The 24,779-nt window shown below is 25.4% G+C and overlaps 1 protein-coding gene and 1 long non-coding RNA gene across 2 annotated transcripts in view; both read left to right on the top strand.

The window, feature by feature from the left end:
- The window catches only part of LOC127277293 (uncharacterized), a 58,689-nt gene that overhangs the window by 30,901 nt on the left and 3,009 nt on the right, over nt 1–24,779 (top strand). The window contains exons 4-5 of the long non-coding RNA XR_007842351.1: nt 4,528–4,764; nt 10,089–10,154. This is a non-coding gene — a long non-coding RNA (uncharacterized LOC127277293). The remainder of the gene's footprint in view (nt 1–4,527; nt 4,765–10,088; nt 10,155–24,779) is intronic.
- Nucleotides 14,143–18,378, top strand: LOC127277288 (silk gland factor 1-like). Its single transcript, XM_051298291.1, has one exon. The coding sequence runs from the start codon at nt 14,730–14,732 to the stop codon at nt 16,188–16,190; it is 1,461 nt and encodes a 486-aa protein (XP_051154248.1). The 5' UTR covers nt 14,143–14,729; the 3' UTR covers nt 16,191–18,378.

The following is a 24,779-nucleotide window of genomic DNA, read 5'->3' as shown; positions in this document are numbered from 1 at the left end:
ATAATTCATAATTATTTTTTATTTTTATTTTCGAATTAAAAGTTATAAATAAAAAAAATTCTATTTAAAAACATTTTCTTTATTTTAATATTAATTTAATTTCTATTTTTGATTCTTTTCTCTTTTATAAAATGCATAAGGGAAAAGGTCAGAAACTTAATTTATAAAAATTTGATTTCGTTTGGGATTTTTATATCCTGAGTATAGGAAAGTTAAATCTCAGACGTCCCTTTGGTGTTTCTCGAAACATTATTATGAAAAAAAAAGTGACCTTTTGGTTGAAATTGAGTTTTTTTTATTTCTTTCTTTTTTTTTTTACTACACGAATAAAGTGTTTTTATATAGACCCCCACGTGATATATAGAAATACATACTTCAGGGAGAACCACTGAACTCGAGAGTTATTACAATCGACCCATGTTGGAATACATTTTTTTTTTTTTTTTTTTTTTTCTGAAAACTCCCAAAATATATTATATTAAAAGTGTGCGGGTAGTTTTCAAAACACACTTTTTATAAAAGCTAAATACTGATTTAAAATTAATTTCCGATTTTTTACCAATCATTCGCAGCATTAGGAAAAAATTTTCAATAATTTAAAAAAAAATTGTTTTTAATTTTTTTATTTTTTAAACGAAAAAAAAATTTTTCTGTTCAATAACAATTGAGCAATTGTTTTTTTCTTTTTTTTTTTGAGATATAATTTATTTAGAGTGCGTTTAAAAGAGACGAATTTTTTATTTTTGATATACCTTTTTCGCAAGTTTTACATATGTCGTAAAGTAAATTATGCTTTCCACCGCGCGCGTAAAAACCGGAAAGCCCATTATTCTCTCTTATCTGCATTTATGACACCTTAGTGTTAGGTCTGCTGTGAGTTTATACTTTATAACTGTTAGTGCGGTGCGTATATATATATAAGATAGAATCTTTCTAATATTTTCAAAGTAGTCGAAAATTGTTACTTAGAAAAAAGACGATCAAAAAAGAATACCGCCACTATAAATAGATTATCATTTTACAACTGCGGTCTGTCATTACTTTATTTTTTTTTTTTTCTTAAAAACACAAAGAGATCTTCCAAAATGTTTTATCGTTATAATAATTTTTCACAACTCTCTTAACATCAGTTTCTCGTAATATAATAAAGTTTATATTTATCCATTCCATTATTTCTTTGTATGCGCGATAAACGGAAAAAAGAAAATAAATATATATATAAATTTTGGAGACGCATGAATATATATTTACCAAAATATATATATATATATATATAATATATTAGTTCGAAATTATATTCAATTGTTGAAGTTTTTATTATTTATATTGATATTATAATTAAAATAGCGGTGAACTTTTATTTATTTTATTTAATCAAAAATTAATTAGCAAATTTTTTTTCATTTTTTTTTTTCTATTTAAGGAAAAATTTCTTAATCGAATTTTTATTTAGAAGAATTTTTCCTGCAAGGGAATTTTTATCCCCAAAAATAGTTATTATTATTTGTCAAAGCTAAATATTTTTTGTTCTCGGCGAATATTAATTTTTTACTAATTTTTATTAAATTTAATTAAAATTTAATTAAAAACATTAATTTTTATTTAACTGAAATTTCATATTTAATAAATTTTCTTTTTCTTACCGTTTATATAAATATTTTTTTTTTAAATGAAAATTGTGTGAAACAAAAATTTAATTAATTTGCAATTCTTTTAATTAAAAATTCTGTTAAATAAAAATTTGGCAAAATATTAAATCGATTAAATATAAATTTAATATTTTGTTAAATAATATATAATTTCGATTAAATTTTAGTTCGTTTGAATAAAAATTTTAGTTATAAATAAAAATTTAGCAAAAAAAAATCGGTTAAATAAATTTAATAATTTTGGTTAAATATATTCGATTAAATTAAAAATAATAAAAATTTCATAAAGTAGAAAAATATTAATTCTGATAAATTAAAATTAACTTAATAAAAAATGGTAAACTATTAATTTGATTAAATAAAAATTTGGCAAAATATATTAAATATTTATTTTTATTTGTATAGCAATTTTACAATTATATGTGATTAAATAATTTTTTTCTCGCATTCATTGTTGAAGGAATCAATTTATATTTAATATGACGATTCACTATTCACATTTAAACTATTTTCCATCTCTTTTTTTTTTATATGTGTAGAAAGTCCGTGATATGGATAATTATATAAAAAAAACGTTTGTGAACTGCTAGTCATTGAATAGAGTTAGAATTATTAAAATCGACTTAACACGATCTCGAGTTAACGTATGAAAGATATATATAGTACATAGGGGGTTCGTCAAGAAATCGTTGCTAATTTAATCCGACGTATCATTCACCACCTGCTCACTCTTATGATATAATTTTTTTTTATTTCTTTTTTATTTTTTTTTTATAAAAATAAATTTGTTAAAATTTGTTCATTAAATTATAAATATTTGAAAAAATCACTTTTTTCAATAAATAAACAAATAAATTTATAAATAATAGAAATTTTTTATTATTTTTTTTTTTGTATTTTCAATCAAAATATTTAATATTCATGTTTTTTTTAATTGTAATTTTAAAAAATTGAAATCTACGTTTGTTTCAATTTTTCACTATGGTTGAAATTTTTTTTTTTTCATCGCTTTAGCGATACTGAAATATAAAAGAAGGAATTGTGACGAGAGTGAGTGAGAGAGAGAGAGAGAGAGAGAGTGAGGATGAGAGACTCAAAACGAGGGGATGGTTCGTTTGTTTGCACAATCGATCCGCACGTAGTTTAACATAACTGTGGAACGCAGCTTTTGTTGAGTATGAAACTCCAAATACCAAATATCAAGTTAAAAATTTTCTCATTTATTCAAAAAATACAAAAAAAAAAAAATTGAAACAAATATTTAACTGAAATTTTCTATTTTCAGTATAATAGAAAGTAAACGTGATTATGCAACATAAAAAAAAGTGATTATTAATTTTAATAGACAAAAAGAATTTCATTTCACTTCTGATTCTGTGTAAAAATTAAATGTCTATTATTTTGTCGAGTGGAATTTTTTTTTATCTTAATATGAGAAAAACACATTTTTAAGATACGCGCTTTTCATATTATTATCATTGAGTCAAAGAGAGAAAGTTTCCCCAAAGATTGACTCAATCTTTTGTTCATTTATTCTTTCTTTCCTTTGACACCAAACAAATTGATAATTTGTTGACAATAAAGGATCCTTTTCTATAATAGAATATTTTTCCTATCAGATTAAATAACACGTCATCTTAGAATACTATTATTTTTTTATAATTTGTATCATTTTCTAAACAGATATATAATTATTGCGTGACTAATATTTATATCTAGTTATTTAAACTGAGTCATAAAAAAAAAATAAGGACCAAAAGATTTGTAATAGATGAAATTTTTTTGAAAAGAATTTTGAGATACAATAATTTATGACTCCCGGACAGTCATTATATAAAATCGCATCGTTAAAGATCACAAAAGATGACGGTGGCTCGTGCCGAATTTTTGTTTATTTCTCATGTTTCATTCATAAAATATTTAATCACTCTTTAGGATAATTTCTTTTAATGAAAATTAATTATACTTTTTTATCGATTTATTTCTTTAAAAAAAAATGTTCTTTTTCACTTTTACAAAAAAAAAAAAAAAAAACAAAAAAATGAATTTGTGGGAAATGAAAATATTTTTGCTTTGCGAATTTATAATCAATTATTAAATAATGGAAACATATGCGCGTGTATAATTGAAAGTATCTTGGAAAATATTTATTCATCATCCATATTAAATAAATGCAATAATAGATTTACTTTTGAAGAACTTTTTATGTATATATATATATATATATATATACATCAGAGGTATATAAGAAGATATATGTGTTGATTCGAAGCAAATAACTTTTTATTTGGGATAAATAAAGTTTGTTGGAACACTTGACTTATTCACGAACAAATAAATCGTTATTAACTAAATACATCTTACCGCGCAAGTTGAGTCAATTTATTTTTACATCTGTATTAAAATTATTATTTTCATAATTCGCTTATTACCTTTATAAACAAATTTTTTCCTTTCTTTAAAATTGATTCTATATTTGAAATTTTTATATGAAATATCTTTAAAACAAGAGTCATTGATTATTTTTCTTGTAAATATTTTATTTACAAGACAGTTTTTTAAATAACATTATTATTTTTATGTCACGAACAACACTACGGTTTCATATCGCGAAAAGTAATATATATATATCGTGTATCTTGATAAGTTGATTGTGACAATAATTGTATTCTCTGTTTAAATTTGTTTGCACGAATTAAATAACTGTTGGTAATTTGATCAAGTGAGAGCGCGTAAACGTGTGCGAAGCAGAGTGAAAACATATTATATTTGCAATTTTTGATTGTTAGTTTATTTTCTATATATATATTGAGAAAGAGTGAATATTGTTATGTATATATATATTTTTTTTATTAAAATTTATTTATTCTTTTTGCAGATTCTATCCTCGATGGCTTGTGATGTCACACGTACGTGAAAGATAAGGACAAAAGTATAAAAAAGGATATCTTGAAGGACACAATTCTTCATATTCAGACTTTTTAGAACTCGGTCTATTTTTACGGTTATTTTTCACATTTTCTGAATGAAAATTTAACTTGAAAGTAGGGATCTCCGAGGGCTATTTAGTTTGAAAGAAATATCTATCCTTGAAGCTGAAAATTCGTTATTAAGGGTAAATATTTTAATTTATTGGCAAAAATTTTATTACAAAAAATTTAGTTGTATTTTTTAACGTGACAATTGAGGTCTAAGGAGTCAGTCAGAAAAATTGGCGTTGATATAAATGCCAACTCTGCAATATATATTATAGGAAACCAATGCGCACCAAATACTTTAAAACTTATTTATTGTATATACTAAAAATGATGATCGATCAGCTAGAACTCAATAATTAAGTCATATTTTCAAGATTTTTTTTCTTATTCGATTACTTTATAGGTTTAATCTCTATGCCATTTTTATCAAATTTGGAAATGAATTTTTTTTTTAGTTTTTTTTTTTAGTTTAGTAAAGAAATGTTGGCAGTAATTAAGGGGACTTTATGGTTTAGAATTGACAAAAAAAGTATACACGTTTTAAAACTTTTGTTGTAAGAAAAGTATTAAATAAATTGCAAAAATTTTTTTTGGACATTATTGCAAATTACATAAAGAAAATTAAGAAAAAAATAATTTTTTGAGTGTATTTAGTTCAATTTCTTAGCTGTAGGTGGCGTCTTCCTAAAAGATGCCTTTTTTTGGTACAGGTGATTGCGGACAACCTGTAATATATATAATTTCAAACGCGAATCTCTTCATAAGGGTTTATTCTAAACAATAAAACTAAAAAAACAATTTTTTAGAAGGTTTTTTTTTTTATTTATTTATGAACATTTTTCTTAAAAATTCGAAAAAAACACCGTATTTTTGGGCAATTTACCCCCTTATAAAAAAACGGGGTAAAAAAATGAAGTTTCAAAGGTTTATTCTCTAGTTTTTTATAACTAAGGAATCGAATGGTTTTTAGTTTTTTAAAATTGGTTCAGTATAGATTTCGAGAAAAGCCGTGCACCAGTTTGAAAAATATATGTTTTCGAGAAAAACGCGTTTAAACTTTTCATAACATAATATACATTGAGCCAGGACTATCAAACAATTTTTGATTATAACTTTTGTTTTTTTTTTACATATTTTTTAAAAAACGTTTTGGGACAGTACTGCCGTGTTTTCTAAAAACTTATAGGTAACTGCAAAAAAATCGAAAAATGAGTTTTTATATCGTTGGAATCGTGGAAAAAAGATACACCTGTTAATGCAAATTATTTTAAAAAATTTTTAATATTATTAATAATAATTTTTGCATAAATAATTAAAAATACCGGTAACTGCAAAAATTGATGAGTGATAATTTGAGAAACTTAGGTAACTGCTATAAAAACTGGGGTGTCTTTGGGTGTTGTGACGTATTTTGTAGGTCGTTATTTTAAGAACTTAAGTAACTGCACAGTGCCTTAGTTTCTCAAAACATATATGATTAATTTAGTTAAATTATTTAAAAAATTAAAATCGTTTTTAATTATTTAAATAAACGTTAATAAAGCAGCGAACTACATTACCTACAATAATTTGACTTTAATATTGTATAATTAAAATAAATTCAATCATATAGTTTAATATTTGTAAAAACAATAATTACACTTTATTATTTATTATTTTTTTTTATTTATTTTTATATTATTTTTATTTTATTTCCTATAATTATTTAATATATTTTTACTATTTTTTAATTTATTTTTTTAATTTTATTTATGTATTTTATTTTATATTATTATTTAATATATTCTGAGTTAATACAATATTTGACTTTAATATTGTATAATTAAAATAAATTTAACCATAAAATTAAATATTTGTAAAAAACAATAATTATATAGTGACAACTTTGGCAGCTTATTAAATAATTATAGTTTATTATTTAATATATTTTTACTATTTTTTGCCAAGAAAGATGAAAATTCTTATATAATCTCTGTAGTTACCTAAGTTTTCTGTGCGACGAAATGCCTAATACGGGTGCTCGTAGCACGAGGGACCAAGTAACTACCAGTTACCTAAGTTTCTCGTGCGACGACTCTCGAATCAGCATACCGATAACTACATTTTTAATAATTTATTGAATGTTTAAACAAATACAACATTTATTTTTACATAATTAAAAAGAATAAATTTAGACGAATCGAAGGAACAAAACGGCATTTAAAAATTTTAATTAGCCTTTGCGGTACATATCAATGAAGTTTAAACAGTTTTTCGCTTTTTTCTCGAAATCTTTCATTCTGCAGTTACCTAAGTTTTTAGAAAATTTATATTTTTGGAATTCTAAACCAGAAAGTCCCCTTAAAAGAAGAAGGTTGGAATACTTTATATGGAAAAGAGTAGAAAAGTATATTACAATAGGAATGGTTTACGAATAGAGGAGATAGAGAGATTAATGAATCGAAACTGTGATATAAGTGATATTAGCGATAGGATATTAGATTAACAGAAAGTAATGTACAAAGACAGATAGAAGAAAGTAGAATTGATGCGTCAAAGTATAAACATATATATAGGCATAAGGTTATCAAAGAAAACAATGAAAGGCCAAAGTATTTAACAGATAATAATGTAGGAAATAAATTCAGTTTAATTGCAAAATTAAGATGTGGAAATTTTGAAAATTATAGAAAATATTGGTTGGACGAAGAAAAAAGAAAATGTATATTTTGTTATGAAGATTGGGATTATCTAGAACACTATAAAGATTGTGAAGTTGCAAAAGATTGGTTTGTTGAATTGGATGATGACGAAGAAAAAAGATTGATTAGCTTAACATATTTTGTAGTTATGGAAATATAAAGGTTGGAATAGTTAAAAAAATTGTGGAAGGAAAAGGAAAAATTAGAAAGAAATGAAAAAATGTAGAAACATATATATAGGTATATGAATTTGTGTAACGTTGGAACATTGTAAACCAAGTACACTTCTGGGCCAATAGGCTAAAGTTAAATAAATATATATTACCGATCGCGGTTCAAAATTTAATATGTTAGTACAGCGCTGACTGCTGAAAGTATTTTTTTATAATTCAAATAAAAATTATTTGGTTCAAGTAAATATTTAGTCAAGTAATCAAGTATTTGAATCAAATAAATTTTTTTTTTCATTAATTTTTTAATAATTTATTTTAAATATTATAATTTATGTATTCTCAATGTGATAAAAAGAAAATTTACGAGTTGACGCGTGGGAGGATCTTTCTAATTTCTATATATATAGAGTATGCAGCTTCGATTAGAGCAAAAAAAAAAAAAAGAAATTCACATAGCAGTGTGAAAAGGGGATAGTCTATTATTTTTATTAGATCCATTGGCTGTATGTGAGAGGGTAGAAAAGGTGAGGGGTCAATAATTTGGGGTTGCAAATCTGGGAAAACTCTGTGAAAGCACGCACTCAATGTGATTTCACGCCTGTTTCTTGGTGCAACTGATAGGGCACACCCGAATCATGATTTTTTTTTTTTCCACCACCATAGACTAAATTCAAAGTTCTTAAGTATCCTAAATCTTCTTATAAGAATCCCAAAATTGAAATCACGTTTTTCTTTTTGAAAAAAAAAAAATCTTATGGAAGTTTTGAGTAAGTTTATTTTTTTTGCTGTTTTTTTTTTCTTTTTTTTTTTTAGAAGGACGAAAGCAATTAAGATAAAGATTTTCAGTAGGTAGTATATAATTTTCATAGTGAAAAAGAAGTGTGGCAAAATGCATATAAGAATTTCATCGCGACATCTTTCTTGTTTATACTATGATGCTATCTTTTTGGGCGCTTTTATTGTATTGGGGGGGATTATCCTAAGCCGAGAGACACGTATAGATTCCTTTATACAAATCCTTTATAATCTGTGCACATTTTTGAAAATCCAATACTATATAGATATAACCCAAGAAATTAAGGGAAAGGGTGAAAATTATGAAAGTAATAGAAATATTGTGCAATGGGCGTTTACGCAATGGAAAAACCGCTTGCATTTTTTTTTTTCAGTTTTTGCTAACGATTTCTTAGAATTCATTTTGTTGTAATAATATTTGTTGATGTTTCACAAAACCGTATGTATACAATTTTACCCACTTTTCAATTGACAGATTATAAATATTTATTTGAGGGAAATTTATTTATTCAAATTTTTTTATAAAGATATATAAATAGAAATTTTCATTAATTTAAAATTAGTGAACAAATTTTTTATTAATTTATAGAGAGTAAATTTTGGGTAAATAAATTTGCAGAGAAATTTTTTTTTATTTTTCATCGGATTTGTAGTGATTTAGCAATTTGGTATTGTTTGTTTGTTGTTATAAGATATTAAACATAAGCTGTGAGAATAGGTCACGTTTGAAAATATTATATATAGGGAATTCCAAAATTCTTTTGAGAAAATGTATATATGTGACGCGCACTAAAGAAAGGGACCTAAGGAGCAAAAAATTAATATAGGTTATGTTTATGATATAGTTTAGAGTGAAAATATATATATACAAAAGAGGATTAGCTCTCAATTTACATATAACATTGTGATCTTTTAGTCTCTTCATTACATAAAAAAACAAACTAATTTTATAATTAAAAAGAAAATTTTAATCAAGGTAAAACTATCATAAACATAATCTATAATTTTTTGCTTATATCTCTTTAATAATTCTATATTTTTTTCAAATAAGATCTTTTCTTTTCCAATTTTTTTTGATATTTTTAATTGTGGTAATGTAAAATGCAATTTTTTTAAAGCTCCGTGTATAAAAATTTCGAAGAATAGTTATAATTTTTTGATCCTAGAAAAATATTTCCAAGGATCGTATATATATATATATATAGGGATTCCTGAAATATATATAGTGCGAGTTGTGTGAGCTAAAAATACCTGTCATATATACGATTATAAGAAAAGGTTTGCCTTTTGTAACTCCTTGAGATTTGTTGTTTTAACGCGCGCACGAATAACAAACGAAATCCCGAGCAAAAGTCAATTTTTTTCTTTTTTTTTTTTTTTTTTTTTTCTTAAAGAAAGCCGCGCGTCTTCTCGTAAAATCAGGTGTGCCGGTCCTTTGGTCACGTTCAAAAACAATGATTGACAATAAAGGACCCGAGGGAAAAGTTCAAGAATATCACGTATCACAAAAATTTCATGAAAATTGAATATTTTTCTTTCTTTTTTTTTTGGAGGGGGTTTACAAAAAATACCAATATTACCTTTTTCTTATTATTATGTTAATTTGCATTGTATATTGTTTTTTGTGTTGATTTTTCCAAAATAAGTAAAAATATGTTTTTTTTTTTTTGCAATAAGTTTTTGAAAATATTAGAATTTTTAAAATATTTCGAATCTTGAACATTGATTTTAATTTTAATTATACATTAAGTTTTTATGCTTAAAAAATATAATTAGTTGTAATTTTTAACCATTTTTTTTTTATTTTTTCAGTTTATGGACAGTACAGAAGTGCTTTGAGAAGAATGGGACGCAATTATGGGATATTCGCACCGATCGGTGAGTTTATAATCTAATTACAATATAAATATATGAGTCAAAAGTTTTGAAGTTCAAACGAAATAATTTTTTTTTACAACTTTTTTAAATATATGCATTTTATTGTAAAATATTGTTTTAAATATCTAAAAAGAAGTTATTTAATTTAATAGTTGTTTAAAATTTATTGTTTTATTTTACATTGCCATTATAATTTTTAATAATTTATAGATTGAAAAAAAAAATATTTTGTTCATTTGAACATTCAGAACTTTTGGCTTATCAATAATAAATTATAATTATTTGCCATTGGAAAAAATAGTATTGAAGCAAGAAAATACTTAATTTGATTCAATATTTTCTTGTTCCAAGGAAATTTTACTATAAAAATACTAAAAAATAAATTAATAATTAGAAACCTTAAAAACACTGATATATTTTAACGCGCATATCAGAAAATAATTAGGGAAAATTTTTTATTGTTTTTAGTGGATCCTCTGATTATGTACTGAAAAAAAAATTTATTTTATTGAAATGCTTCATTACTTGCGACTATTATCAAATAAATATTTACTTGAACCGAATAAACATTTACTTGAATCAAATAATTTTTATTTGAATTAAATAAATTGTATTTGAACCAATAATTTCTACATTTGAAGCAAATATACCATTTAATTGACTCTAATAATTATTTGATATAGAAATAAATATTTATTTAATAATAGTCAAGTAATCGAGTATAGTTGAATCAAATAAATTTTTTTTTCCAGTGTGATGATAGAGTCTGATATAAAGGGTTTATATATATAGGAGTGAGAGTCATTTTTTCATGTGTGTCTGGTTATCATTGGTGTTAATAATATATACAAGAAAAGATGGGACCACCCACGTATGTAGTACCAGGTAGTCTACTCTTCTAAACTGAAGGATCTCATACTTCTCTCATTTACAATGCCGAGTGTAGATATATTTTTTAGTATACCTCATCGTACCCGTGCCGCGCCCTATTGTCTCCCTTATAAAAATGACAAAACACTTTTATGCTTTCAAAGTTTAAAAAAAGTTTGAAAAAATTAATTCCTCGCCATAACTTATAATAAACCTATAATCTTGTATAAAATAAAAATTGGATCCAAAATTTTAATGAAATTGCGCTTTAAATATGGATATATCTATTTATGATGTTTGTATGAGATTGACTTATTGAGATTTTAGGAAATATTGGTATAATTTTTTATTTGCTGATTAAAAAAGAAAATTTATATAAGTAATATTTACCACACGGTTGTGAAGTATATAATTTCGATAAAGGTCAAAAAACACTTGTTATGCCGAGATGGACGATTTGTTATAACCGGGATAGCACAATACGACCACTTTGTTTACAAGGACAATATTTTCATTCCGCAAACAATTCGAGGCTCGATAAAGACCCCAGTTCAGGTGGGTACCACGGATCTAACTTTAATGCACTAGTCGTGGTCTCTCTGGAAATATAACCAAATAAGTAGCTATGCATATTTATTGGTATTTGAGCTTGTTTTTTTTTTTCATCTTGACTCTACTCCCTTTTTTCTTTCTCATACTTTCTCTCCTTTCTTTCTTTCTTGATATTTTTATAGAAATAAATTCTTCGATATTCAAATCCGAAAAATGTGTTAGAATTCGCTCAAATTCAGTTAAATGACATTGTTTTCTATATCCACTTAATATTTTTTTGAATTAAAGGGAAAATAATAGTTTCCTCATATATATGCGCAATTAAACAAAAATTCCTATTTGCTTAGGACATACTTAAAAGGAAAATTTAAACTCTCATCATTTTTCTATACATTTTCGTTTTAAGATCTTATAAAATATTTCCTCGAGGAAAACTCTGGTATATCAGTACACATATATATATATATTAAAGATTTAAGTTTGTTTCGAAAAAAAAAATTGATAAGAAATATTTCCTTATATATATATATTGTTTGTGTGTGTGTCTAAATAAATGACGTGCCGCTGCAAAAATTTCATTCTAAGTGCATAAGAGATATATTGGTATAGATAATATTTCCTCGTCGTCATCCCATTATAGTCCGAATTTTTGAAAAAAAAATGGAAAATTTAAAGAATTTGTAGACGCACTGAAAATAATCTATTTGAAAATAAAAACATACGAAACTTTCTGCGACGCTCAAAATATATATATATATATTGCTAAGACGATATATAGCCAAAGATTTCGTGTCAGACGTAAAAAAAAAAGAATATTTTAGAAACCCCCAGTTCTTATGAAGATTTGGGGCGCCAACTTTTTGTACATCATTTTCTATTATATATATGTCGCTTGCAACGACTGTACTCTATACACACCTACAAAGCAAAGAAAAGGATAATCCTGAGTGTATAATAAACCTTTTAAGTGTTTATGGCAAAAGCCGCAAAAAGTAAATAACCTTTTAGTACCTGTTTTAGATTTTAGAGATGTAGATTTGAGGTGTATATTTGTTTTTTGTCTTGTCTGCAATTCAATCGACAAAATTTTAAACTATTTTAATGTCATTAACAGATTATCGCGCGCGTCTTGTTGGCAAATAAAAGCAACAACATATATATAACACACACGGAATCTTAATTTGTACAAATTTTAACTAATTTTTGAATTAATGCATGACAAATGTGAAATTTAAAATGATTAAAAAAATTTCGTTCAAATTCTAATTGAGGGAACACAAATTTTGTTGAAACAAAATTTTATTAAATTAAAATTTAGTTGAATTAACCAGAAGTTGGTTATTGTAACCAGAATTTGGTTAAAGTAACCAAAATAATTTATTGGACCAATAAAAGAATGGTTGCTTAAATATCAAGTAATGTTTTTTTTTATTATGTCAAAGTTAAATATTTTTCATATGTCCGCACTAAGAGAAAAAAATTTTGGCTTTGACAACAAAACATTCGGTTGTTATTTGTGCAACTTTTTTTTTTTTTTGTTCCAACAAAAATTTGGCAAGGTAAACAAAATTTTTGTTGAAGTAACCCTAAAGATTATAACGAAAACATAACGGTTGCATATATAATAACCGCGCAAATGTTTATTGCTAGGAAAACAAAATATCTTTCTTAATCTGAATCAGTGAGAATCTGATTGCAATTTAGTAATTCACTATTTTTTACTGATTTTCAGTGAATATTGTTTGAATTAGTGAAATTTCACTGATACCCAGTGAATTATTCACTAATTTTTAATCAGTGACCCAATTTTAACTGTTTCAGATTAAGAGATCACAATTAATGATTCTTAAACCCACTTAAAATCGTGTACCGCAACTATAATCGTTATTGATTATTAAAAATCATAATTTTACTACTAATTCCGATTATATTTATAATTACCTTCCATTTAGTGACGTTTATTTCCAAAGAGGACCGCTTTTTTTTCTCATTGTTTATATATAATCATTCACAATAAATTTATCGTAGCTTTAAAAATAATGCAAAACGATTTTGCATGCGCCCGATTTAAGGAAGGTAATTTTTTTTTTGCAAATAAAGAAAAATTTCACGATTATGCTTTTCGCGATGTGTCAAATGAGTGGCAGTTGACATGACACGCGACGCCTTGATATCGTTTTCGTCGCCGTCGTCGCGATCGTCGTGACGTCGTCGGATATCACAGGTAAAGGCATTGACAACTGCGCAAGTAGCTTCATGTTTTTCTCTGTATGATGCGCCTGCGTTTAGAGCAACCCGTTAAACCGTCACATATGTAATACAACACACATGTTCTTTTTTTAAAAAAAAGGGGGACGTGGCCGAACCTACATATCCCAGAGAAACGTTATTTGAACACGCCCATTTTGTTACGTCACTGGTGGCTCATAAGGGAAGTTTTCCCACAGCTGAAACTTGAATCATGTTATTCGATTGGCTGAACGGCATTATGAAGGAGGAGCTACAAACCTCGATAGTCGCGTCATTATAGAGGGGGATGTTTGAACAAGACTCGGCAGCTCAAGAGTACCGGAGTACACTCGCTAACCGGCCTCCATCCACACTACATTACACAGAGAGAGGAGAAAGAGAAGAAGAAGAGAGAAGGAGTGAGAGAGAGGGTGTGCCCGCTCAAACAGACCTGCAAATAACCGCGGCTTTGAACGTGTGTCGTTACATAGAGAACGTCGTGTTGTGTTGGAACAACAATTACCCCTATCGGAACGTCATTGAGTGTGTCGTGTGTCGCGGACATTGTTCGCTAAGGACTGCGGTTGGTTTATTCGTAGGCGGATCGGTCGCGAATTGTTTGTGTTTTACTTTTGGCAATCTAACTCAACTGATGTCCATTTTAGTTTGCTTGTGACAATTGCAAATAGTTGAAGAATCTCTCTATATATAGAAAGAGAATTGTAGAACAGTGTGATAATAGTGACAGTGATTGTGACATTTTTTGAACTTTATTATGATTAGTGCGTTTATCATCAGTGACTGTGAAAGAAAAGTGTTTTAAGTGAATATATTGAACAATTTTGGCGTCATCATCGCCATTGTGCGGCTATTTACATGATTTCAGTTTGACAACGACAGGATTTCCCACCCCCAATTAGCTCTATGACCATGCTTCAGTCGCAGAAGCTGTACAGCGATGCTGGCAGCCTTGGCGGTGCCATGACGAGTGCTGCCATGTCAAACATGGGGAGCATGGCGTCATCGTACAGCTCAATTAATTCAATGAGTTGTGTACCCATGGGCATGTCCATGGGAGTTGGACCCAATTGTAGCCCACAGAGTCCAGGGGCCTTTAATATTGGTAGTATGAGTTCTGCAATTGGAATGGCATCAATGGGCGGTGGTGGAATGAGTGCCTATGCCTCTGGTGCATCAATGGGTGGCGGTGGTACATGCATGAATGCCGTCGGCTATGCGTCACTTGGATCAACTCCTGGTTCTCGTATGACAGATTCGGGGATTTCACTATCCGAGCCTGATTCACCAAATTCGGCATTACAACGTGCCAGAACTGATAAATCATATAGAAGAAGTTACACACATGCAAAACCACCCTATTCCTACATTAGTCTCATCACAATGGCAATACAAAATGCTCCCACAAAGATGCTGACACTTTCTGAGATTTATCAATTTATAATGGATTTGTTTCCATTTTATAGACAAAATCAACAGCGCTGGCAAAATTCAATCAGGCATTCGCTTAGTTTTAATGATTGCTTTGTCAAAGTACCAAGAACTCCCGATAAACCTGGTAAAGGTTCATTTTGGACACTACATCCAGAAAGTGGAAACATGTTTGAGAATGGCTGTTACCTAAGACGTCAAAAGAGGTTTAAGGATGAGAAAAAAGAACTCACGAGGCAAACAACAAAACATACACATCCGGGACATCATAATTCGGGTGGTGGTTCCGGTCATGGTAGTCCACCATCTCATGAATTGAATCATGGCAAAAAAACACCTCTACATCATGGTCAACCGCAAGATGAAAAAGATCTTCATTCATTGGTGAATCATCATCATCACCATCATCCCGGTAGTATTCATCCACATCATACGAATCTCAAAAGCGATACAACGGATATTGGTGGTTTATTGGGAACGGATCTTGGCGCAGCTCATGATGAATTGGCAGCAATGGTGGGAAGAAGTCTTCATCCACATCTTCTCAGTGATCCAAATGGCCTTCATCATGGAATGGCAGGAAGTTTAAAGCAAGAGCCATCATATGCGGCGGCAAGTCATCCCTTTAGTATCACGAGGCTACTACCTGGTGCTGCTGGTACATCACCCGTTGCACAGGATACAAAACCCGAGCTCAAAATGTATGAGCATTTACAACAAAGTTACAATTATGGTTCACCGCATCATCCTCATCCACACTCGGTACCACCAGGACATCATCATCACAATGGAATGCATAGCTCGAACACTGGTGGACCAATGCACAATATGGGTAATCATCATCAGGATTATTATCAAAGTCCACTTTATCATCATAGTGTTAGTGCATCAAGTGCACCACCACCACCTTCAGTGACGGCTACGCCGGGCTTGTGACATCACGCCACACATCCTTACGCTCTGGCCTGAGTAGCTGCCGCGGCCTATGCCGCAAATACCAACACGGACGTTCCAATTTGTTCTGATGATTATCCTAATTCACGTCGTCGGGATGTCAATGATAATGGTGCTTCTTGTTGGAACGAGGTTGAAGAAGACGATGATGAAGATGACACTTTGTAGCCTACTCTTTTTTAATCACAAGGTGATAAGCAGGTCTATAGGTTCTTTTTTTTTCATTTAAGTCCGCATAAAATTAAAAATATTTAAATTAAATTTGTTCAGCAATTGTTTTTTTCTTTTGTTACTTACTTGAAAAACATTTAAATCACTTACAAGACACTTAGATCTTTTATAAGACACTCAGGTTCCTTAAAAGACACTTTGGTTCCTTATAAGACACTTAGGTCCTTTATAAGAATTTTTATGTCACTTATCAGTTTGGTTTGAGACTGACAAAGATATTTATGTCACTTTATAAGACACTCTGGTGTCGTTTGAGACACTTGGGTCACATATAAGACATTTATATCACTTATAAGACACTTCCGAACCCTTTTAAAGATATTTTTTTCAATTTATAAGACAGTTTATTGATTTAAAAAACATTTATGTCCATTTACAAGACACTTAGGTCATTTATAGTGATATTAATGTCACTTGCAAGACATTTATGTCACTTTATAGGACACTAGTGACTTGTGAGACGTTTAATTCATACATGTGACAATTATATCACTTTATATGACATTTTGGTGACTTATAAGACATTTAGGACACTTATAAAGATATTTATGTCACTTTATAGGACACTAGTGACTTGTGAGACATCGAAATCATATACAGGACAATTATATCACTTTATAAGAAATTTTTGTGACTTATAAGACACTTAGGACACTTATAAAGAAATTTTTGTCACTTCATAAGACACTTAATTCCATTATAAGACATTTATGTAACTTTATAAGATACTGGTGACTTATTACGAGACATTTAAATCATATACAAGACAATTATATCACTTTATAAGACATTTTGGTGACTTAAAAAACACTTAGGACACTTATAAAGATAATTATGACACTTTTTAAGACACTTAGTGCTCTTATAAGACATTTATGTCACTTTATAGGACACTAGTGACTTGTGAGACATTGAAATCATATACAAGACAATTATATCACTTTATAAGACATTTTGGTGATTTATAAGACACTTAGAACACTTATAAAGATATTTTTGTCACTTTATAAGACACTTAATTCCATTATAAGACATTTAAGTAACTTTATAAGATACTGGTGACTTGGGAGACATTGAAATCATATACAAGACAATTATATCACTTTATAAGACATTTTGGTGACTTATAAGACACTTAGGACACTTATAAAGTGCCACTTTTTAAGACACTGGTGACTCATAACACACTTAGGTCACTTATAACATATTTAGGTGATTTATAAAGACAGTTATATTACTTTTGAGGAACTTTGGTTTCTTTTGTCACTTTTAGAACATTTTTTTGTTCTTGTAAAAATTTTTAACTTATAAATATATTTCAAATTCAAAATTTATATGGATAAGTATATAGTTTTTTTTAAATGAAAATTTATGAAAACAATTGATGAACAAATTTACATTTAACTGAAAGTCATTATATTTTGACTATAATTCAAATGTATAGAGAGTATTTGTGTTTTTTCTTCGAAGCGTATAACTATTGATTTTTAATCAATTTTCTCTTTTTTTAAAAGAAACGAATCTGATGACTATATATATTTATTTGAAAATGAAAAAAAAATTTGTAACGACTTTTGTAATAATTTTAATGTGGAAAATTTTTTTTTTTTATTGTTTACAATATAAATTAATGATAACTCAATTTTTAATTAAAATTTCACTTTTAAAGTGCATTTTTGCTTTTTAAACAAAACATTTCATTAATTTCAAAAATTATTATCGAAACCAAATTGATTGGGACCATTTTTATTTTATTAAAACTCCTAGGATAAATTTAATAATAAAAAAAAAAAATATTATTCCTTATCTAAGCGAATTTTTTCAATTTTTAATCTCGGTTTTTTGTACTTTATTTTTAAAATTCACTCGTAAAGATGACACAAAAAACATTAATTAAAATAAATGTTTGGATTTTTAAAATCTTATTTTTTATTACGCTTTTTATATAAAGAAGCGACGGGGGAAGTCTTCTTTCTAAAAAAAAAAAATGTTTTTTCTTTTTTTGAAAACGCAATTATTACTGAAATTTATCTAGGAGTTTTAAGTATAAAAAAAAATTTTTTGTTTGCATATAATTTAAAAAAAAAAAATGTCTGAAAGACTTGTTTTCTATATATGCAATTAAAAAAAAAAAAAAAATGTTTTATTCCTTTGCGTAATTACCGATGATTTCGATTTGTGTATAATGAGTGAAAAAATTTGTTTTTTTTTTTTTTTATTGACGGAACTAAAAATGAAAATGCCAATAATTTATCCTCGAACTTGACTTCGTAATATACATTATGAGACTTTGCAAGATCGAGACGATAGAGAGCGATATCGGTGTTTGATTTTCAGATTAGCACTAGCAAACACATTCTCTAGCGTGGACTTTTTGTTTGATCATAATGATTGTTGTAAGAGTAATTTTTTTGTGGTCATTGATCTCTCGAGTGTCCTCAAGTTATCGTCGCGCGATTGTAAACCTTAAACAAAACAATATTGTCAAACAATATATATATAAATATATATATGTTTCCGCATTATATAATATGTAAATATATTTTCTTGATTTTTATTTTAATGAAAAAAAAAGTCTTTTAACAATTAATACTGTTTATAAAAAGTGTTAATAGAAGAAAAATAATTTTGTGTGTGTGATTTAAAAAAAGAAAAAATTAACATTTTTTTTTTTCGAAAAAAAAGCAGGTTTTACAATTTATTATCGTTTTTTCGTTGCGCGCAGTCATCGGTAATAACAAGAGTGGAATTGGCATTTTAGAAGTCTCTCGTAAACAAGAAAATAAAACACGTAAAACGTAATTGAGTATATGTGTGGTGCAAATTGAATGACGATCAGGTGTTGGTAAAAGAGCGAAAATTGTGATAATTTGTGAAATGAAAATTAAGTTAACAAAATGAACGAATTTGCACATATATCTATGTACTATGGGAGTGTATAGTTTAAGTTCCAATGTGTTATATATTAACAAAATTTAAAAGCAAAAAAAAAAAAAAAAATTTACTATTTTCAAAATTATAATTCTAGAAATAAATTTTTTTTTTTTAAATTATCAAATTTTATGGAATTATTTTACGATTTTTATGAGGAATAATTTCAAATTTGAAAAAAATACTTTAAATTAAATTTATATGATTCAAATAATTAATTATTAGATTAGAAATATTTATTTGTATCAAATAAATATCTATTTGTAATATTCAATTTTATTAAATAAATATTTGAGTCAATATTATATTATATTGTTTCAAATTAAAGAAATTATATATTTGTAATTTATTTGATGTAAAATAAAAAGATATTTGATTTAAATAAATTTTGAATTTTTTTTTTTTTAAATTTCAATTAGTAAAATATTTTTCTGTAAATTTTGATAATTTTTAAATTTATATTAAATATAAATATTATTTTTTAAAAAAATGGGACTAAAGAGTAAAATAAATAAAATATAGTCACAATTTACTATTATTTTAATTCTGTTTTAAAAGCAATAGTCAAATTCAAAGAAGTCTTGTACATATATATAATATAGTAACTTATTCGATATTTTATTTTCAAGGTACAAAAAAAAAAAAGAGATAAGAAAATTCACAGACGATATATTATATTGACTCTTACACAAAAGACATATGTATAAATATCAATATATTATATATTCGTCTGATGGTGTTGTATATTCATTATTCGTTTTTCTTATTATTTTTATTATTATTATTATTAATATTATTTTCTAAGAAAAATAGCACCGAAAAACGACGTTTTTTTTCATTTTTGGTGCTTTTGTACAATATCTGTAGATAGTCGCACGGACATATTGCGTATAATGCACAGTAATACATGTTATAAAAAAAGAATATAAATATTATAAATATATAGATATATATGTAAATGGAATCTTTGACGATATATATTATTGAGCTAGAGAAACGACGTAAGAAAAAAAAAAAAAAAAAAACTTTATATTGCATATTTCAAAGGTATATAGAAAAAAAAAATAGTTTTCTCTTTTTTTTCATAATCGGGGTGTACACCGTAAATGAAATATAAAAAAAAAAAAAAAAAAAAAATACTTTTTATCAAAAGGAAAGATAAAATTCTCCTAACCGTGATGCTTTTGATAAGGTATTTTAGACGCAATTTATTGACTATTTATAATTCTGATAGAAATTTTTAATATATAATAATATATTGAAATTTGTTATTACTGTTTTGAAAAAAAAGTTGTGAAAATTTTTACCTTTGAACTATGCCAAAAAAACGATGCATCTGTAAATATTTAATAACATTAACAAAACAAATTACACATAAACACACACAAACATATATACGTACACATGTAGAGTATTATGAAGAAAAAAAATTATTTTTTTTTTTTTCTTTAACACATCTTATTATTGTAAATTATAAAAGTAACATTTATATCTATAAGATTTAATTCGCAATAAATTTTCAGTTTATCTGCAATATATAAATATATATATATATATGTGAAAATTTCTGTGAAATTGAGCGAGAAAAAATAAATTATAATGTATTTTTTTTTTTTTTTTGAAAAATCTCAAAAAAACCATCTTCATGACTTCAAAAAATTGTCGTTGAATCTTCTTGTTTTCTCTCATCTTTTTTTTCTTTCTAGTTTTTAACATACACATATAAATATTATATATATATATTAAACAAGAATCGAGATTTGATTTTACTTTGTCCATGAAAAAAAAAAAAAAAACGAAAAGAACTGCAGGAGGTGTACATGTTTCAATAAATCCACTTATTTCTATGAAATCTATTTTGATTATTTTTTTCTATAACCTTTTCTAATATATATATTTTTTATAATATAATTATTAATTGATTTTTTTTATAATATAATTTACAAATTATAATAATTATTAATTACAAATTTTTATTATTATTATTTCTTATTTTTATATAACAATTATGTATATTACTATAAAATACTGTATAATACTTTAATAATAATATAATAATAAATATAATAATAAATATTATTTATTATTATTTATTTAATAATAAATATAATACTTTATAATATAATAGTAAATTATAATATTGCAAAATATATTTATAATTGGTATTTTATTTGAATCAAATATAATATATTTTTGAGTTAAATAAACGTATATATTTGTCTCACACAATTTATTTGGCGTAAATAAAATTTTTTATTTAAATCAAATAAATAATTTTTTGTCTGTGAGATAAATATATAATTATTATTATATTTATTTGTATCAAATAATTTTTATTTGAATTAAATTGTATATTTATAAACCAATATTTTCTTTATATATTTGAAACAAATAAAAATTAAATATATGACTCGCAAATAAAAATTATTTGGTTCAAGAAAATATTTAATAATAGACAAATAATTAATTATTTGAAAAAAATAAATTTTTTTACTTGCGAAATTTTTTAGTGCAAAGGAATAAGTTTTTTCTTCACAATATTTTTTTTTTCATTTAGCCGAACAGACGAATTGGTTCACAATATACATTCGCACTGAGATATCAAGAATGATAATCGTTCTATTATTAACTTTCTTATACACATACATACATTGCTTTTAATACATATATATGTATATATATATGTACACAAAATATTTAGAGGTCTATTACAAAAGCTTGAAAATGACATTGAAATTTATCTTTTTTTACGTCAGCATTTTTTTTTTTTTTTAAAGAATATAACCCTTTTTAAGTATATAGATATTTGGAAAGAATGTTATTCCGCACTTGAAACTATTATATATATAATATACCGATTAAATTTGATATAGATAAATTTTCATATAAGATTGTATGAATAAAATATATTGTTTACATATATATGTAAAATTTTTTAGGGAAAAAGTTTTAAAGCATATATATTTTTTTAGTTTTACTCTAAATTTAAATTAGTGGAGAATGAATTCACTATTTCAAATTAGTAGAAATTTTCACTAATTTTTACTGTAAAATATATTAATATTCGATTTGGTAATATTTTTTTTGTTTTAGTGAAAGAAGTCTAAAAATTAGTAAAGAAAATTTACTAATTATTACTGTAAAATATTAATATTCGATTTGGTAATATTTTTTTTTGTTTTAGTGAAAAAAGACTAAAAATTAGTAAAGAAAATTTACTAATTTTTACTGTAAAATATTAATATTCGATTTAGTTATATTTTTTTTTGTTTTAGTGAAAAATGACTGAAAATTAGTAGAAATTTTCACTAATTTTTACTGTAAAATATTAATATTCGATTTGGTAATATTTTTTTTGTTTTAGTGAAAAAAGTCTAAAAATTAGTAAAGAAAATTTACTAATTATTACTGTAAAATATTAATATTCGATTTGGTAATATTTTTTTTTGTTTTAGTGAAAAAAGACTAAAAATTAGTAAAGAAAATTTACTAATTTTTACTGTAAAATATTAATATTCGATTTAGTTATATTTTTTTTTGTTTTAGTGAAAAATGACTGAAAATTAGTAGAAATTTTCACTAATTTTTACTGTAAAATATTAATATTCGATTTGGTAATATTTTTTTTGTTTTAGTGAAAAAAGTCTAAAAATTAGTAAAGAAAATTTACTAATTATTACTGTAAAATATTAATATTCGATTTGGTAATATTTTTTTTTGTTTTAGTGAAAAAAGACTAAAAATTAGTAAAGAAAATTTACTAATTTTTACTGTAAAATATTAATATTCGATTTAGTTATATTTTTTTTTGTTTTAGTGAAAAATGACTGAAAATTAGTAGAAATTTTCACTAATTTTTACTGTAAAATATTAATATTCGATTTGGTAATATTTTTTTTGTTTTAGTGAAAAAAGTCTAAAAATTAGTAAAGAAAATTTACTAATTATTACTGTAAAATATTAATATTCGATTTGGTAATATTTTTTTTTGTTTTAGTGAAAAAAGACTAAAAATTAGTAAAGAAAATTTACTAATTTTTACTGTAAAATATTAATATTCGATTTAGTTATATTTTTTTTGTTTTAGTGAAAAATGACTGAAAATTAGTAGAAATTTTCACTAATTTTTACTGTAAAATATTAATATTCGATTTGGTAATATTTTTTTTGTTTTAGTGAAAAAAGTCTAAAAATTAGTAAAGAAAATTTACTAATTATTACTGTAAAATATTAATATTCGATTTGGTAATATTTTTTTTTGTTTTAGTGAAAAAAGACTAAAAATTAGTAAAGAAAATTTACTAATTTTTACTGTAAAATATTAATATTCGATTTAGTTATATTTTTTTTTGTTTTAGTGAAAAATGACTGAAAATTAGTAGAAATTTTCACTAATTTTTACTGTAAAATATTAATATTCGATTTGGTAATATTTTTTTTGTTTTAGTGAAAAAAGTCTAAAAATTAGTAAAGAAAATTTACTAATTATTACTGTAAAATATTAATATTCGATTTGGTAATATTTTTTTTTGTTTTAGTGAAAAAAGACTAAAAAGTAGTAAAGAAAATTTACTAATTTTTACTGTAAAATATTAATATTCGATTTAGTTATATTTTTTTTTGTTTTAGTGAAAAATGACTGAAAATTAGTATAGAAAATTTTACTGTAATTTAAATTAGTGAATATTCCTATTAATTTAAATTTAAAGTAAGAATGTTAAAAGAAAAATTTACAATACAATGAATATATTAATTAGATATTTAAACTTTCAAATATAGATAATTGATTCGTAATTAATTAACTGATTAAAATTAAATTTCAATTTAATTTATAGTTTATTAATTAAAAGTAATTGGTGTATTTTTTTTAACATCCATTTACTTTTTATATTTATAATACTTATAATTGCTAATAGAGTGTTTTATATAACATTTAATATATATGTATACAATATATGAGCTTGTTTTATATACATATATTTAAGCAAATATTTATCGTTATTGACAAAGATTTATTTATTTATTTATTTATTTATTTTTTGTTGTTATCGGATATCTAAAAAAGAGTGCTATTTAACCAATGGACAATCGAAGTGCAATCTACCGCGGATTATTTGGCACGATGATACATAGGTAGATACATCGAGAGGGAGGTACTACAAAGCTGTGTATTTCGCCAATATTTGACTAAATCATGAACAATGTTTGATTGTACACACTTTCGCATGCATACATCTGGATCCACGCGTATATACTTTTATGTATATATATGTGAAATAGGCAGAGAGCATTACACCTGCATTCACACATATACATAAATATATATATATATATATATATATATATCGTGAAACGAGCTTTTGCTCGATATATTGGGTTCAGTATTATGGGAGGGAGATGCATAAAGCA

The sequence above is a fragment of the Leptopilina boulardi genome, unplaced genomic scaffold (genome assembly GCF_019393585.1).
Source record: "Leptopilina boulardi isolate dan_hultmark-lab unplaced genomic scaffold, ZJU_Lbou_2.1 LbouV2_165, whole genome shotgun sequence".
NCBI lineage: Eukaryota > Metazoa > Arthropoda > Insecta > Hymenoptera > Figitidae > Leptopilina > Leptopilina boulardi.
The sequence above is the reverse complement of the archived record's forward strand: the minus strand, read 5'-3'. Positions and strand labels throughout refer to the sequence as shown.